This window comes from Podarcis vaucheri, assembly GCF_965113315.1.
Source record: "Podarcis vaucheri genome assembly, chromosome: 15".
Taxonomy (NCBI): domain Eukaryota; kingdom Metazoa; phylum Chordata; class Lepidosauria; order Squamata; family Lacertidae; genus Podarcis; species Podarcis vaucheri.
The window spans coordinates 8,665,733-8,683,228 of NC_138753.1; the positions used below are offsets into that span (position 1 = coordinate 8,665,733).

General features: G+C 44.6%; 1 protein-coding gene across 4 annotated transcripts in view; it reads right to left on the reverse strand.

Moving 5' to 3' along the window:
- NF1 (neurofibromin 1) overlaps window positions 1-17,496 on the reverse strand; it is a 163,583-nt gene that overhangs the window by 20,611 nt on the left and 125,476 nt on the right. For all 4 annotated transcript variants that reach the window (XM_082201178.1, XM_082201177.1, XM_082201176.1 and 1 more), the window contains 13 exons: window positions 15,126-15,340; window positions 13,843-13,904; window positions 13,574-13,688; window positions 10,370-10,471; window positions 9,036-9,176; window positions 7,628-7,754; window positions 4,898-5,029; window positions 3,617-3,752; window positions 2,703-2,860; window positions 2,146-2,265; window positions 1,714-1,841; window positions 1,466-1,566; window positions 346-488 (listed from right to left, as the gene is read on the reverse strand). In XM_082201178.1, the coding sequence (XP_082057304.1) occupies window positions 346-488; window positions 1,466-1,566; window positions 1,714-1,841; window positions 2,146-2,265; window positions 2,703-2,860; window positions 3,617-3,752; window positions 4,898-5,029; window positions 7,628-7,754; window positions 9,036-9,176; window positions 10,370-10,471; window positions 13,574-13,688; window positions 13,843-13,904; window positions 15,126-15,340 (1,680 nt within the window). The remainder of the gene's footprint in view (window positions 1-345; window positions 489-1,465; window positions 1,567-1,713; window positions 1,842-2,145; window positions 2,266-2,702; window positions 2,861-3,616; window positions 3,753-4,897; window positions 5,030-7,627; window positions 7,755-9,035; window positions 9,177-10,369; window positions 10,472-13,573; window positions 13,689-13,842; window positions 13,905-15,125; window positions 15,341-17,496) is intronic.

Below are 17,496 nucleotides of genomic sequence, written 5' to 3' on the forward strand. Positions count from 1 at the left end.
AATATACAATACAGCTTGTGGGGTCAAGCTTCTCTTCTGGTTCCCTGGCAACTAGTAATGAAACAGACCAGATTCCAGGCTTTTGTCTCCGGAGGGAGGGAACAGATGCACTTGGGGGAGCGGGGTTTGATGGGACACATGCCCACAGAAGCAACACTTTGTCATTTTAAAATGGTAAGCCACTTTGTTAACAGTTTTCTGTTGAAAGGCAATCCAATTTGTCTTTTGGAGAAAAGCAAAGTATATACAATTAAAGGCAACCATGCTTGTGGGGTTTAAATGTTAGCCTTTATTCTTTACCTGAGCATCTGAGACCTTTTTTCAAAGGAGCTGCAAGATACCTACTTTGTAGATAAGAAGTTTGGTACTGTGGCGGAGATTCCTCATGGTAAACCACGCTCTGCACAATGCCATGAATTGGATTCAATAAATTGGGATCCTGACACTGCGACAACAGGGTATTTATCTTGAAGTCCAATAAATTGTGCCTAGGCAATAAAACACACCATGTCAGTTTATCAGTTGTTAAGTTTTCATCACAGTGAGCAAGGTGGACCGTACAGCCTATTTTAGCCAACAAATCTATCCTAACAACATGTGGCTTGCAATAGAGGGCATATGTGCATTACAGACAGACAGACATCAATAGTTGTTCCCTTTTGCAAGGGAATATTTCTATAAAGCTGGCTAGGGATCTCTAACAGAGCATTATCAGCACCTTTCCAAACTACAATTTTTGAGATTCTTTGGGTGCACAGGCATGGCAGCTAAACTCAAGATAAACATGCACTTCCTAACAGCTGACGACAGCTGGCTCCAGTTAATTTTGACTGTAATAGCTGTCCAACTACAAGCCTGCTCTTAAACAGTATACACAGCAAGCTGCACATCTCTATGGTTCTAGGCTTGGGGAATTCATTCCCAGAGATGCATTGGCAAGTGGATCCAATCCCATGAACAAATATCAACCTTGAATGGAAACTCTGTAAGGAGTTATCTACCATTTATCCTCACTGTATGGGGTCTTTTTCATCATTCCACTCAGCTAGGATAAAGAGATATCAGCAAAAAGTGGGGTCAGGTGCCTATTGGGACACGTAGAGCGAATGTTTGGAGGCCAACAGTAGGTAAAGCCAGAGCCAATGACAAGCACATCCAACTAATTATAGTTTTGTCGCAATCCTCCTCCTTGCTGAGCACTGAGACCTAAGGAGGACCAGCCCTGGACTGGTTATAAATGAGAAGGTAAGCAAATGGAGGCTGGCTGAGGACAGAATGAAATTGGTAGGGCAGTTCCTTGTTTAACCCAATGGACCAGCCTCTATTGGTAGACTAGTTCCTAAGGTTTGAACCCCCATTAGATGAGTGTAAATCTCCTTTCATTTAGCACAATTTGTATATCACTTCATCATTAAAAACCTTCGAGCAGGAAGCAGACATGTTATGAGAAGATATGAACACTTACACAACAGGAAAGACCTTTGGGAACACCACACTGGCTTCTGCTAAATACTCATACAGGATTCTCTGGTCAAACTCATCTGCCGTATATTTTACTAGTGTTGCCTGCCAAAAAAAAAGCGGGGGAGGGGACAGAAAGAAAGAAAAAGGTCAACATCTAAGTCCTGGTGAGCTACTTGCCTTGACTACTGTGCTTTTAAAACATGCTGGAGGAAACACAATGCAAGCAACTGAGATTAAAAGTGCATATACCAGGATGGTCAGCAACAGGGCTTGGATTTTGGGATCTGTGAGGACTTCTTCATCCAGGAGGACATTGGACTCTGACACTGATACTTTCCGGAGATGAGGATGCTGCTGCGGCGATATCCTTTGAGTTTCTGTAGGAAGAGAGCAACGTATTTAATGAGGAAAGCAAGAACGGACAGATCTATTTATTGTGCCATCAGAACAGATGGAAATCACTAGTATGAGAGCAAGAGTGTCTCACTTGAGAGAAAGTCGATATTGTACCTGGGAGACCAGGCTTCAGTTCCCGTCTCAACCATGATTGCCATGTGGCCTCAGGCAAATGATCAATGCCCTAAGATCAGCTGGGTTCCCCACTCCCCTGCTATATTTGCAATCCTTCATATTGCGAGGACATGTTAACTAGTAGCTGGGTCCAACAGCTTTGTTCCTTACCCATTTCATAATTTTCTGCTACCCTTCTCATTTTGGGAGGTGTGGTGATCCCAGATTCCATTTCTTGTCTTTTAGGCGCTTTTGTGTCAGGCATCAAATGGTCAAAACTCTTTCTTGTACCTATATATATATTTTAAAAAATCAAAATCAAAGAGTGGGGCGTGGGAAACAGATCAGGAAATAAAAACAGTAAATTGGCATGCACTCACATCCACTCTGTATCCTGCCTGAACAATAATGCTTTGGTATTTGTGGCTGAAAAAATTAGTTGTACATCCAAGATATGCTGGCAAGTAAGCAGAGATGGCTTACTTAATAGGGCTGTTAAAAGGGACACATTTTCTTGAATGGCAGTCTGGTCAGAACAGGAAGCTGAATGTAAAGCTTGCCACAAAAGTGGCAGACCAAAATTGTTTATCCCCCACCCTCCCCCAGCTAAGAGAGAAAAATAAAAAGGTGATCAGCCCAGGGTCTCTTAGGCGCAGGTTTGCAGGTCTGCCTTCCTCACACATGCCTCTAACCTAGTGACAAAGAGAGGAGGGAAACTCCCCACTAACCTAGTAGCTTTTTAGTGTTGGCTTGAGAAGGCTGCCCCATATCCAAACTCATGGACTTCCTTGTGCGTGGGCTGATCTGCCCCACTGTTGGGTAACTGGCAGCGAGATGTCTGTCTGAGCCCTTGGGAGAAGACCATGGCTGGTTTTCCCTTAGTGTCCTGAAAGAGAGGACAAACCAAATGTTCAGAAAACAATGCACCGCTTATTGTTAAAAGAGCAGAGTAAGAACATCAAAACCCCCCTCCTCCTTCAAAAGCAGCCAGCCCGTGACTCTCTCAAAACACTCTCTGCCATGCGCGCAGTTTACAGCTCTCCCCCCCCCCCGAAATTCAAGTTGTGGCCCCAAACTGGTAAGAGCTGCGACTCAGCGGCCGTTCCAGCTGCCTGCCTCCAAGCGAGAGGGGAGGCAATGAGGCACCATCAATTAATCTGGCTGGGACCAACTCCCACATGGTCTTCCCTTCCCTTCCTCCTGCCATTGCTCTATCATGTGCCCTCAACTTAAAGCACCACACACGCTTACCTTCCTGTCCACTTTGCCTTTTGCAGATTTTGAACCTATGGCTTGAAATCAGGGACGGGCAACCTGTGGCCCTACAGATGCTGCTGAACCACAACTCCCATCATGCCTGACCCCTGGGCTGGGGTCAAGGGGAGCTGGAGGGCCGCAGGTCACCTGTCCGTTTTAAATTGTGCTGTGAATACAGGAAGCTCAATATTGTCTACACTGGCTAGCAGTAGTTTCTCTGCAGGGCTTCAAGCAGGTTTCCTTCGCCAGCCCTACCTGAAGATGCCAGCAACAGAACCCAGGACCTTTGAAAGCAAAGCATGTGAGCTATGGCCCTCCCCAGACAACCTCCTTGATCCCAAATTAAAATGCACCATCCTATGAAAAGTTTAGGAGGACCCCTGACCTGAAGCTGCCATCGCTGTGGTGTATGTGATATGTCTCCATTGGAACATTTTCCATCGAAACGTCTGTCAGGAGGAGAGACTTCCTATGCTTTAAGCTGCACCGACTTCGAACCTCCTCGGACACAGTGAGTAAAGCTTAAATGATAAAAGGAAGGAAACAGATGTCCAAAGTATATACTTCGCCGCAGAATCTCCCAAAGCCTAACAGCACCATCATGATATGTAAAGCAAGGCAGGACGTAGCTGCTCTCTTATTACTCAGTACAGGTCCAGAAGCTGCTATTGCATAAAGACTTCAGTATTCCAAGCCTCCAAGCCTCCTTCAAGGTGGGGCTGGTGGGAATCCAGCCCTCAGCACTCCAAAGGAAGGCTACAAAAACACATTGGCAAGTACTCGGAAGAAGGGGTTCAGGTTGAGCAGAGTCCCAGTGGGGTCAAAATGGGACTTTGGTGCCTTGCACGACACTTGTCTAGTCTCCACGACAGGCAGAAACAGAATCAGTTGCAGAAAATATGCACAATGCACTCCAATGCGCTTGCTTGGCATCATTTTTACAGGTTCCCAAATTCCACAGGGGTCCCCAGTCCATAGGCACATGATGCAGCCTCTTTGCTAAAGCTAAGCAGGGCTGGGTATGGTCAGTGCCTGGATGGGAGGCTGCTGGGGAAGCTCCATGTATGCTGCATTGAGCTCCACAGAATATAAATTCAATACAACATTTTAAAAACTTTTTAACTGAGGTCTAGGGATGAAGAGCGGGATATAAATTCCAAAATCAAACACACTGAAAAAAGCTTCAGTGATTGGCTTAATAGAAACAAACAAACAAATTTGCAATATAAAATGAGGAGTCGCTCTACAGATCCGTACTGATGAAAACACTCCGGAAACCATCCTACTGAGCTGGGAGAGGCTTAGCCTTTAAAAGGCCAGCTCTTCAGGGGTGGGAAAGGGAAAACGACACACACAACGTAGTTCTTCCTTTATTGTATGTTCTTCTAAGGAGCTCAAAGCACTACACACATTTCTCTCCCCATCCAACTTTATCTTCACAACAACCCTCCAATATAGGTTAGACTGAGCAGACTAAGGGATCCCCAATCACCCAGGGAACTTCATGGCTGGGGGAGGATTCTGCCGTAATCTAGCGCTACAATCACTGCACCACACCAGCTCTCTCCTTTGTTGTTTACATTTTGTTAATAGCAAAGAGAAGAACGGTCAGATTGGATGATAGAATTGGATTGGATACAAGCCTAATAGAGTTGGGTTTTTTTACCTGCAAGGTAAGCCACACTCTGGGTATTCACCTCAAACTTGTCACAGTTCCTATGTTTGTTCACCAGAGCGAGGAGCGTGTGTAGAATTCTGACTGTCCTTGCCACGATGGTTGGAGAGGGATGCCGATAGCCTAAACCGGGTAAAAAATGCATTAAGCAGTCAGTTATCTACAGGGACAGGGAGATGGTTGCAAAGCATTTTATGGATGGGGGGTTTGTGTGTCACACAATGTATTTCAGGGTCTTTAGTGAGGACAGAGATAGGCATCATTCACAGGGACTGAAATTCAATGAAGTTATAATCTGATTAAGGATGCAATGACAACTGTGAGTTGGTCAGGATTAGCTGCCCATCTCACTAACCAAATTCAAGTGTTGCGGGGTGATTCCCGCCCCCTCCCACAGATGGAATAAATAAAGACACTGGACACCAGAATTTAGGTTAATGGGCATAAAATGGCCACAACTTTATTGATTACAGGTAAGAGCGGTATTGGCTTTAGGCATTGGCCCTATCAGACTAACCGGCATAGAACCAGGAAGGGTTAAGCACCAACAGCAGGAGCCCCCGAGATGCACATCCCTAGGCGCTCCCCGAGGGGTTACCGCTCGGGAGCGCGCTTTAGGCTCTAGCCTCCATAGGTTTCAGACGAGGCGACGCCCCCCTGGAGTCCTTTAACGAACTACCCCTCAACATTTGGGGGAGGTGGTGGTGTTCCTCCCCCCCAACTCATTTGCATAATAATACCCCTGCCAATGCCTAACCGCCACACAAGCCAGGCTCGCCGCCAATACCCTCAAACCTGTAACCAATGGTGGCGGATGGACAAGCACACTGCCTTCTCTTCCTGTTGCCCTCCACATGCTGAAGGGCAACTGTTTGAAGCAGGAAGCCTCCTGCACTCCTGGAAATTCAGGGGTCTACACCACCCAGATCTTTCAAAAGCAGAAGCAGGCTCACCTCTCCAGGCAGTTGCCCTTCAGATCACAGAGGGAGACAAGAACAGAGGAGAGCAGAGCTAGTGAGCTCCTCTCTGCTGCCCCTCAATCACATGTTGTGGAATTTCCCAATTACAAGAATGCTTGAATAGGGTTCTTTTGAGCTCTGTCTGCACATGGGGGGGGGGGGACACCTATAGTACAGACTAGATCACCTCAACCTGCCAGGTGGAAGATGCCATTCCCAACACTGTAACCACTCCCCGCAAGTAGAAAACTAGCATCTCAGGACGAAGACTTCTAATCCCTGTTGTGCTGTTTCTCTACCTGCACAGATAATTTCCCATAGGAGAGCATTCCAGGAACTGCTTCCTGGAGCCCGAAAGGGTTCAGTTCATCTATCTCCTCTGCATCCTAAAGTAATGCACAAGGTTCTCAACCACAGCTGAGGAAAGGTAAACTGGTAATCACTCTGGAGTCTAATGAATATGAAGATTTATTTATTGTGTAAGCACACACATTTAAACAAGACAAAAGCTGCACCCACCCACCCACGCCCCACTCCCAAGGCGCACACCCAGCCCTTGACTTGTGCCAAGTGTGTCTGTTGACAATGGTGGGCCAGGTGGACCAATGGCCTGTCTCAGGACAAGGCAGCTCCCTATGTTCCTAGCTGAATAAGCACATAAGAAGAGACTGCTGAGCCAGGCCAGTGACCCATCTAGTCTAGCAACCCCTTCTCACAGCAGCCAAGCAGATGCAAGCAGGGCCTGAGGACAACCACCCTCCTGTGGTTTTCAGCAATCGATACAGGCAACCCCTGATTTGGCAGAGCATACAACGGAGCCCTGCCCTCTTCCGGGCCCGAAAATGGCCCACACATTTGGCTTTGAACATGTGCAAAACAAGGATTATCTGTATCTAGATACATTATGGAATACCTCTCAGTTTGCATCATAAAAACAGTCTTTCAGCCTACTGGCTCTGCTGCTTGTGTTCACGCTTCTCCTGCTCTCTGAGGTCTGGTCCATTTGCTTTCTCATCCACTTCCTCCTCCCCACAGGTCTCTCTCCTCAGCTCCTTCCAAGTGCCGCCAACTGACTTGTCCTTCCCAGCCCTCCCTCCCCTTGCCCTCCATTCCGTTGATTCGGAGGTGTTCTGTATTCTTCACTGCCGCTCTAATGGCAGTGAATAAAGAAGGCCCCTTGGGAATCCTAGGGAACAGGAGACTAAGAGTTTCCTTTTATGTATTAACAGAGAACAAAGCTTTACAGGTATGTAAGATTCACATCATAAATAAGATGCGAAAAAGCAAGCAGAAAACATATCAATAAATGCATCCTCCTTCACAGAATGTCAGCAGAAAGACAACACACACAATCTGTCGTCTACAGCACAAGCAGTCAAAATACTGGCTGTGCTGGGGGCTGCAGCTAATCTGAAGCCAGCTGCCAATCTGATCATGCCCCCCTCTGAGTCTGCCAAACTGTGTGCATACTATGTATTTAAAGCACATTCAAAGCACTTGCCCTGAAAGAATCCTATGAACTCCAGTTCCTTAACAGCGCTTGGAAGTGTCACTCTGTGAAGGGTACAGTTCCAGGATTTTTGTGGTGGGCTGAATGGTGTGCTTTAAATGTCAATTACCTGGCAGACTGACCAATGAAACTGCCTCTATAAAACCTGATGGGAATATTTACTTGGTGGGGAAATGTTTCAGTGAGTGTCCGTAAACAGCGGGAAGCGTACCTTCCACTGACATGGTCTGAGACAAAGGGCTACCTGCCTACCTTTTAGCAGATGCCCCACCAAGGCAAAGTTGAAATTGGAGTTGAAATTGAGTCCCACAAAATGGTCCATCTGCTTGCAGTGCCACTCCAGAGGCCTCCTGATCTCCATGAAAACTTCTTCAGGGCTCTGCTGGGAAGTCAAAGTACAGACCATCACAATCATCTGGGGGGGGGGGGGGAGATGCTGGTCCACCGTGCCCATGAATGTCTAATACTATAAAACGCCAGGCATATAAAACAAAACTATAAGTCTGCTAAAATTATTACGTACTTGACAGGGCTCATTTATTAGAAATTTTATTGCTATGGTTTTCTATTTTGTTTCGTCTGGTATTATTTTATATATTTGCACAAAACTGATTATAATAAGGGTGGGGTTCTCAGGAGCTCCTGAATCCACGGCAGCCAGGACTCTTGGGAACCATTCACAAGACTACCTGGCAAATTAGCCAACTCTTTTATCTAATAAAGTCACGCCACCAAAACCCGAGATAGGAACCACGGTGGACTCTTGTGGTCCAAAATAACATCCATGGGAAAGAAGCTTACCATATTTTTTGCTCTATAAGCTCCCCCTCTCTGCGCAGCGCCTCTCCAGTAAAGCGGGAGGAAAAATGGAAGGGGCTCCGTTTCTCCTCCCGCTTCGCTGAAGGAGTGCTGTGCAGCTCTCCTTCTTTGCGCAGCGCCTCTCCAGCGAAGCGAAGTCAGAACAGCAAAAGGGATCGCTACGCAGTGAAAGCAGCGATCCCTCTTGCTGTTCTGGCTTCTGGGATAGCTGCGCAGCCTGCATTTGCTCCATAAGACGCACACACATTTCCCCTTACTTTTTAGGAGGGGAAAAGTTTGTCTTATAGAGCGAAAAATACGGTACCATATGTTTTGCACTATAACACTCACTTTTTTCCTCTTAGAAAGTAAGGGGAAATGTCTGTGCGTGTTATGGAGGGAATGCCTACGGGTGGCATGCCTACGGATTTTCCTCCTCTAAAAACTACGTGCGTGTTATGGTTGGGTGCGTGTTATAGAGCGAAAAATACGGTACTTTGTAGGCTTCCCAGACAACCTGCAGTTCCTCTGGCTCCAGTGTTTTAATGAAGCCTGCAGCACAACTGGGCAATTCCCATACACATCATCTTCTATTATTATTATTATTATTATTATTATTATTATTATTATTATTAGTTATTGTTGTTGTTGTTGTCATTTTTATTATTATTTTCTCCATTACTGTTTTAAATAACCTGAAGTAGGGTGGGAGAATTGCTTCCATTCTCAACACTCAAGTTATCACTCAAAAGGAAAGATGCACCGTTTTTCAAGCAAGTTTCACCTCCAATTGCCGGCACGACTAAAGAGTATTCAGGTGTGTGTGTGTGTGTTGATGTATCCTGACAAGTGGCTGACTTACTTTGTCATTGAATACTCGAAGGTTGTCCAGGGTATGGAGATTCTGCTCGAGGAGAGCTGTGCCCGCTGAATACAGACTGACTTCGTCCAGCTGCAGAACAGCCATGGCCACCCAGAAGAGGGCCTTGTGCAAAGGCGAGTCCTGGACAGGGGAAGGCAAAAGCCACCAGGTTGAAATGCAAAACTCGCTTCTGTGATGAACAGCCAAAGCAGAGAGTCACACGCTGCATTCATCACGTACACTGGATTCATTTTGCAATGTAAACAACGCTAGCAGCCGAAGGGGGCCTATAACTGGTATAATATATGCAAATTGGGGAGAATCACATTTGTGTACCTGTTGGCTTGGTTTGGATAATATGCTGCGGCTCAGTAAGCCACAATATGTAAAGATGCAAGATGGAGCTAGCTTGTTTTCTACTGTGCCAGAGGTTGGGGCCCAAATCAATGGACTCAAATTACAAGAAAGGAGATTCTGACTAAGCCTTAAGAAGATCTTAATGATGGCAAGGGCTGTTGGGACAGTGGAATGGGCTCTCTCAGGTGGTGGATTCTCCTTCATTTGAAGTTTATAAGCAGAAGTTGGATGGCCATCTGTCATGGATGCTTTAGCTGAGATTCTTGCATTGCAGAGAGCTGGACCTTTCCAATGATACAATTCTATGTGGCCAAACAGCCTTTTGACCACACATACAGCTACTCTCTTCAGGAAGTCTCTAATTAACCACAGTTTCCCATTTCATCAAAACAAGGAAGCTACAATTACCAGCTCTGAGAAAAGATGGAATCCTAAATTCCACTTCGAACTGTGCTTCAGTATCCTGGCTTGGGCTGGCAGAGACTGAAAACATGCTAGGCACTTACTTGCTAAACAACCAACTCAAAATCACCAGCATTTAGCTGTTGGTGCCACACCTCAGACACCTCCTCTACACCCCGCCCTGCCTGTGGGTGCTCTGATTATGACCAAGTCAAGTAAACTACCATTAGCGCAAACCATAGTTTGCCTCTCAAACAGAACAGAAAACATGGTTTACTGAGAACCAAGAGGCAAGGCGAAAAAGTAGAATGTGCGAGGGAGAGAATGTGCAAGCCCAAGGAATGGTCCTAATGACATCAGGCCACAGTGTCTTAAGCCACGCCATACTAAGTTCCATTTGCCAAATATGTACAGCAGCAACATTTAAAAATTCCTCTTCAGCAAAGAAGATGTTCGGAGAGGAAAGACAGGCGGAAGATCTGTGCTTGAGCTACCAGAGCCTCCTCATTCGAACCACCTTGTATTTGCTCTAAACAGCAATGCAGAGCAGGCTGTTGAGCACTGAGGCAGCTTACCTTATTGAGAAGTGGCTGCAGCTTGGTCAGTGCTATGACCGTGGCTTCTATTAGAACCTGGCTATTGTAGTTATCGGGGCCTTTCAAGCAGCTCTCGAGACCCTGTAATCAAGAAAGGAAAAAGAGGATTGGCTTGTGATTGCAAGGCATGGCTCCCCTTCTCTTTGCTCCAGCTTTTAAAAGCTGATTTGCATTGCCCCTGCCCAATAAACACAAGGTGGGTTATCACTAGGGAGAGGAGGACCTATTCAGTGGTGGCACCCTAGTTATATGGATCAGTCTTCCTGCAGAAGTTCACCTGAAGACTTGTTGCTCCCCCAGGCATTTTCAATAACGTATGTTTCATGGAGTCATCTTCTTAGCTTTAAAATCTGTGCTTTTAGTTTTTATTATTATTTCATATTGCAGAATATGCTTTGTTGGGGAGCTATGTAAATATAGTAAAAAACAACAACACTGAAATACCAGGCTGAGGTTCAGTCTCTCCTTTTGCGTTCTTACTCTCCAACTACCTCCCGCTTCTGTCAATCACAAATGCCTCTGTTAAAGTGAACCTCTCTCACCCACGTGTCACTATGGTTTCACCCCCTCAGAAATGCTTTCATGTTTATTTTCATTCTAGCATCAAGCTGTTAGTCTACAAATTGCTCCCATCTTTTCCCTTTATTGATCCCTTTCACAGCTGAGCGAAAGGTCTATCTGTTCCCCTCTGCTCTTTCTATTCTTTATGCCACAATTTCCCCCTATTTGTGCAGAAGATTGAGTCCTGTGATGACAACACTTTGCTTTGGACTCATTTGTTCTACAATCCCATTCAGGACCAACCACAGCCTCTCTCTGCTGTACCAGCAGCACGCAGCTCTAGCCTAAATATGGAACACAGGAAGATGCCTTAGACCATTGCTCCATCTAGCCTGGTACTGTCTACACTGACGGGCAGCAGCTCATCAGGATTTCAGACAGCAGCCTCTCCCAGGAGATGCTGGGGATTGAACCCTAGGCCTTCTGCATGCAAGGCAGGTGCTCTGCCAGTGAGCTATGGCACTTCCCCTTCTGGGAACAAAGAAACAACAAAGGTACCTCCCAGTTGAAAGATTTAAGCAGAAAACCAGCTGGATATACAAGTAAGCCCATTACAAGATCAGAAGAAGCTTTATTTGCATCAGCCACAAGCCATAGAAATTTTTCAAAAATCCATGTACTGAAGACAGAGATAAAAACTTAACTATACAAAATATGTTCTGGAGGTTTAAATCAATAATCAAATAATAGATCTTATTCTAATTGGCCCTGCTATTTATTTATTTTTTGCAGTTTTTGCTGTCACCTGATCATCTTCATCTGCTAAAAGAAAGGACACAGTAGCAATGGTTGAGCGACCCGGCATGGACAATAATAGAAGGGTAATAACCTCACTCCTCAAATGTTTATAAAGAGTGCAAGCCAGAAGCACGTGAGCCACGGACTCAATACTGCCATCTCCACAGGGACACAACCATTTTCCCAGTGGATTTTTTTGAAATCGACCCACAAGTACAGCTGAAGGCAGTATATTCAATATTGTGAAAGTGAAAGCATGTCTGTATTTTGGAATTGTTAAATTTTGCAAATAGGGTGCCAATGTGTCAAAATGACTAGGTGCAAAATAATCCTATCATGGACAAAATTTCCTTATTGTGTCCAAATTTTTCTGTCACGCGATATATAGCCGCTGTCTAATTAAATTATTTCCTTTAATAACTGTTGTGGTGATAAACCAGAAAAGTAAAGCTTTTGGTTGACAATTTTAGTCCAAGCGCTCTCATGACAATCTTGTGATACTAAGAGTAGTAGACCTGTGGGATTTAAATTTAAGCGAAGCCAATAATTAAATGTCCTGAACCAAATCTGTAATTCAACAGAAGGTAGATTAGCCTGCAAGCGCAATGAAGCAATTGGAACACGGGACGGAACAGGAAAAAATTGCCTTAGGAACTTAGAATGAACAGCTTCTGTAGATCCAAGATGAACACCAGTCCAAATATGAGCCCCAAATAATAATAATTGTGCTTTAACACTTCAAGTGCTGATGGTATGTGATTGCCACCTTTTGTATGGAAAAAGCATGTCAGAATTTTGGCACTCTGAGACTCCTTTTCTTTGTATATTTCTGATGACCCTGTTGACTGAAAAATAAGGCCGAAGTACTTAAAGACTTGTTTGATCAGCTGATTATCCATATACCATCTATGGGCCCTATAGTTTCTTGAAAACACCATGACTTCAGTTTTCTTGTAATTCACAGCTAGCTGCTCTCTTTGGCAGTATCTTGAGAATGCCCTCATCAATCTTTTTAGGCCCACTTTTGCATTACAAGATCTAATATGTTAACAATGGACAAGCAGCAGAATCCTAAGCATATCTACTCAGAAGGAAGTAAGACTGCCTTCAATGGGTATTATTCCGAGGTAAGGTTGCCTATCATTACAACACAAGCTGTAAAGCAATAGGATAGCAGACTGGCCTCCTGCTGGACTATGCAATATATATAGCAGCTGGATCACTATTTTCACATTCTGTCTCCATTCACACAGTGACAGATCCAACCTGTGAGATGTATCCTTTAAATCCTCTAGGAGAAAACTGAAGCCGCTGAGAGGAGCGTTCCTCACGTAGCCTGAAAGCCCTGCTTCCCCCTCCACAGATTGTCAGTTTCTCATTTATGGGCTTGTTTCAAAAGTGTCATCAAGAGGGTTGGATCCAGGGTTGTTTTTCAGAGTTGGGTTGTGAGCTAAGCAGAGTGTAATCCTGGGCAACCAGAATGGCAAACTTATTGACAGCTGAAGTACAATGTGATGGGGAAAATGCCCACTGCCACAAAACATGGCAGATGCCACAAGCCCAAGCATTCTATATAGTAGTGCCAGGCCCAGGAGATGAACATCCAAGTGTGAGGGGGCAGGCAAGCACCCCTAAACTTTTGGGGGTGCCTTGAACCAAGATAACTCCTCAGACAGAACAAACAAGTGCCACAAAAAGGCCACAAGACTTCAAGCCTTCTGTGACTGCAGCGTACTGCACAGCACCGAAATGTTTTGCAGGAGGAGTTGAATGCTTGCTTGCATTCCAGACAGTATGCGTTTCAATGGGCTGAAGTGCCTTAGCCTGGAAATAAGAGCTACATAAAAAGAAAAGCAACAGCAGGCAGGAAAGGAGGGTACATACCTTGCTAAGAATCCGGATGATCTGCTTTATCTGTCCGTGTGACACCCGTTTGCTAATGCAACCAAAGACAACCAGGGCTCTTGGCTGGAGGGACGGATTATATTGGAATGCAAACCTGTGGAGGAGGGGAAGCAGCTATCAAGCAGGCCACCGACTAGAATAAGGCCAACAGTGAAATTGGGTGGGGATGGAAGATGGCTGAAGGAATAGCAAATGTGACACGGGTGTACCACCAAACAAGCTTGGGGTTGGGGGGCAAAATGACCTACTTCTGAGCTAGTTCCGTCCACTGGTCAAGCCACTTGCAGGTCGGAATATCTCTCATACATGCCTACAGGGGGGAAAGGCAAAAGCAACAGTGTCTGAGCAAATAACGTTAAGTAAAAGCAATATTAAATTTCAGGCATGTGCTCGCTTTCTCTTTCTGATGCTTGTTTTTTATTTTTTTAAATAAAGCAAAAATAAATGCAACATTACATATGTATAATTGCCATATATGTATATATAAAACAAACAATTAGCTGTTGGTAGAGCTCGACTCTTAATCTCAGGGTTTTGGGTTCGAGTCCCACCTTGGGCAAAAAATTCCTGCATTGCAGGGGGTTAGACTAGATGACCCACGTGGTCTCTTCCTTTTTTTATAATAATATTTATTAAAAGTTTAAAGATTACAGAAAAAAGAAAAAAAGACAACAATAAGGAAATTAACAGAACATACATTACAATACATAAAAAGAAAAACATAAAAATACAACAATACAGCAAAAAGAAACAAAAACACTAAAACACACATCCAATATTCCATATCTTTACCTTTCATTTACTTGTTTCATCGACCTCCTCACACCTCCCTTTTTTGTATTCTAATTCAATTTAGCTATTTCAGCAAATTCTTTCCATCTTACTCAATTTTTGTTCTATAATTTACCTTAACCCAATCTGACCTTAAATTTTACACTTTGGCCCATTAACAATCCATTTTTACTTAATTCTTTATAACATTTCTGCTAAAGCCATGTAACTTTATTCCAGCATCCTTCCCACGTGGTCTCTTCCAATGGGATTATTCTATGATCCCATTCCAGTAATTAGTAAACAACAGCTTTCTCCCTATGGATACATTGCCTGCTGTCTTTAACTGCTAAGTTAACAGACACCTTATGGAGTTATCCACACATGCAGCAAAGGTGTCCTTTGTGAGGTACTAAGGTACAAGGCAGGGAAGGGGAACCTGTGGCTTCAAATGTTGGAAGTCACCAACTTCCATAACCTTAGCCAGCATGGCCTATGTCAAATATTATGGGAGTGGTACAATCCACTACCACCTGAGTCTGCTACATGTGTTGACTAAGCCAAGAGCTGCCATTCACTGTCAGCAAGGTCATTTGAAACATTTTCTTTCTTGCTCCCTCCAAATACAAGCCCATGCACTAACTCTTGGCATCACTGATTAAAATGTGTCCTGTCCAGAAACAACCAACCAAAGCTACAATCCTGAATTCAACCCACAGATGATGTGGCACATTCATGGTTTGCCTTGCACATATCATACCTCCATAATCTCCAGCAGAGCTTCTGTCACCGTTTCCAGAGAAGTCAGTGCAAACGTCTCCCTCTCATAGGAGCCGGGAGAGAACGACCGGTCCCGGTAACTGGATCGGAATGCAATGACAGCTGCCGACTTCACCTTGCTTATTCCAAACAGCAAGTAGAACTTGGGGAGTGAGAACTCTGTTAAGCTCAGTCTCAACACTTGTTTGGTCTCCTCTGTTGAAGGAAGTAAAAACAGGAACTTCGAATCTCCTTCCATCTGTTTAGATTAAATCGCAAACATACACACACATATGCCACTACAACGTCCATATAGGGTAAGTGCCTATTTTAGGACCTGGCCTGAAATAAAGTAAAACCATTAACCATGTCCTTCCATAATGGTCATGCCTCCGATGGTTCTCCTCATTTTACTTGCCCAGCTCTGGGCGATGTCAACAACCAGTAAGATTCCAAATGCACAACCCACCTGCCCAAGTTGTACAGTGGTGCCCTGCAAGACGAATGCCTCGCAAGACGGAAAACTCGCTAGACGAAAGAGTTTTCCGTTTTGGAGGTGCTTCGCAAAACGAATTTCCTATGGGCTTGCTTCGCAAGACGACAATGTCTTGCAAGTTCCTGCTGGTTTTTTCCCCTCCCCCCCTTTTTCTAGGCCGCTAAGCAGCTGATCCGATCAGCAGATAAGCCGCTAAAAGCCACTAAAAGCCGCTAATAGCGCTAATCTGCTAATCCGTCAATGGGCTTGCTTCGCAAGCCGAAAAAAACGCTAGACGAAGAGAATCACGGAACGGATTCTTTTCGTCTTGCGAGGCACCACTGTAGTTCCAACTACCCCTGGAGGATACCAGACTTGGGGGGGGGGGCTGGAGCAGACAACACTGGGGTTAGATGGGACAAACAGCCCAGCCTTGTAAATAAGTAGGCAAAAGTTACTAGCCTGTAAATAATGTTTTTTACTCACCTGGATAAGAGGCTAGCATTCTGCATTTTCATGCTGGCCACATGAGAGGACACTCTCCCCATCCCAAGTGTCTAGTACAGAACCCCTTGAATACTAGCCTCTTAGTAAACTAGTAAAGAAAATAAATATTGCATCCTACCATGTGTGCTGGCAGAAGGAAGTTGAGGGACTGCTTTTCAACCAATACAGAAACCAGGCAGCCAGATTCTAGGCAGCCCACTTGTGTGCCTACACATAATTCCTTCTCGCCTCTGGCTACCAGGCGAGTTATTAAACACAGGGCTGAAATAGTCTGACCTGCTTTAAGGCAGGCATGCTCTTGTAACTGAATCAGAGAGCCAAAAAAAGAAAAAAAGAGAAAAAAGTTCACACTGGATGCTTGAGGAGGGAAGGTAGGAGCTCAAAGTGGAAAACTTTGGGTGACTTCAGATCAGCAAAGGCAAGAGTAAACAGAGCAGGGAAGCATCTTACCCTGGGCAGAGGAATTCTGTTTCATCACAAAATGACACTGCCTCTTATGTGGAGACCACTTTACCCACCATGGGAGATTGAGAATTGCAAATAAAGGTTGCCCTACAATTTATTTTAAGCCCAATGGCAACACTACATGCATCCCTAATTTACGGTCATGACAGGCAGTCAATTTTGTTCTACCTTACGATGCTTGTAGAGCCTTCAGCGGGGGCGAACTGATCTTAGCATTCCTTAGACCTCACAGTGTGATTTTAAATGCAACACTAAAACCTCACTCTATTAAAACACAAAATATATAGCCCCCAAGTCTAAATTGCAGCTTTGTATAGTGTGACTACATGGAAAATGAGAGAGGAGAAGATAAAGGAGGGCTACAGGGGAAGAGCTAGAGGTCATACATAGCAGGGTCAGCAAATATGGAGCACAGGTTCCATTAGCTCTCTTGATATATAATGTATTTAAAATAGAGAGCACAGGGTTTTGTTTTGTTTTTGCTTACCTTAAACAGTTTCACAACACTGTACATCAAAGTTTGATCTACCATACTGGCTATAATTCAAAGGGCTTATGTAATATCACTTACTTGTACTGGATTTTTAAGCAAGGGAAGGTCTGTGGTATCTAATTCACTTCTCCAACAATTATTAGGAACGTGTTCAAGCACCTTTATGGCTCAGCAGCTGATGAGACAACTCTAAAATCAACCCATCACTACTGAGTTGCTTTCCTATGTTCAGTTCAATGCAGTGAGTGTCACACTCGCTGGATATATTGTATAATCGCAGCTGATTCTTCAAATAATTTGTGTGCACTAGCCTAGATCTTTGTTCCTCAAAAGGTATCTTGCGACCCAGATAAGGCCTTTCAAAGCCTTTTCCCTTCCTTGCTGTCAGGACTGTCCCTACTTTGATGGCCCCTAGAAAATCCCGGTCCCGAT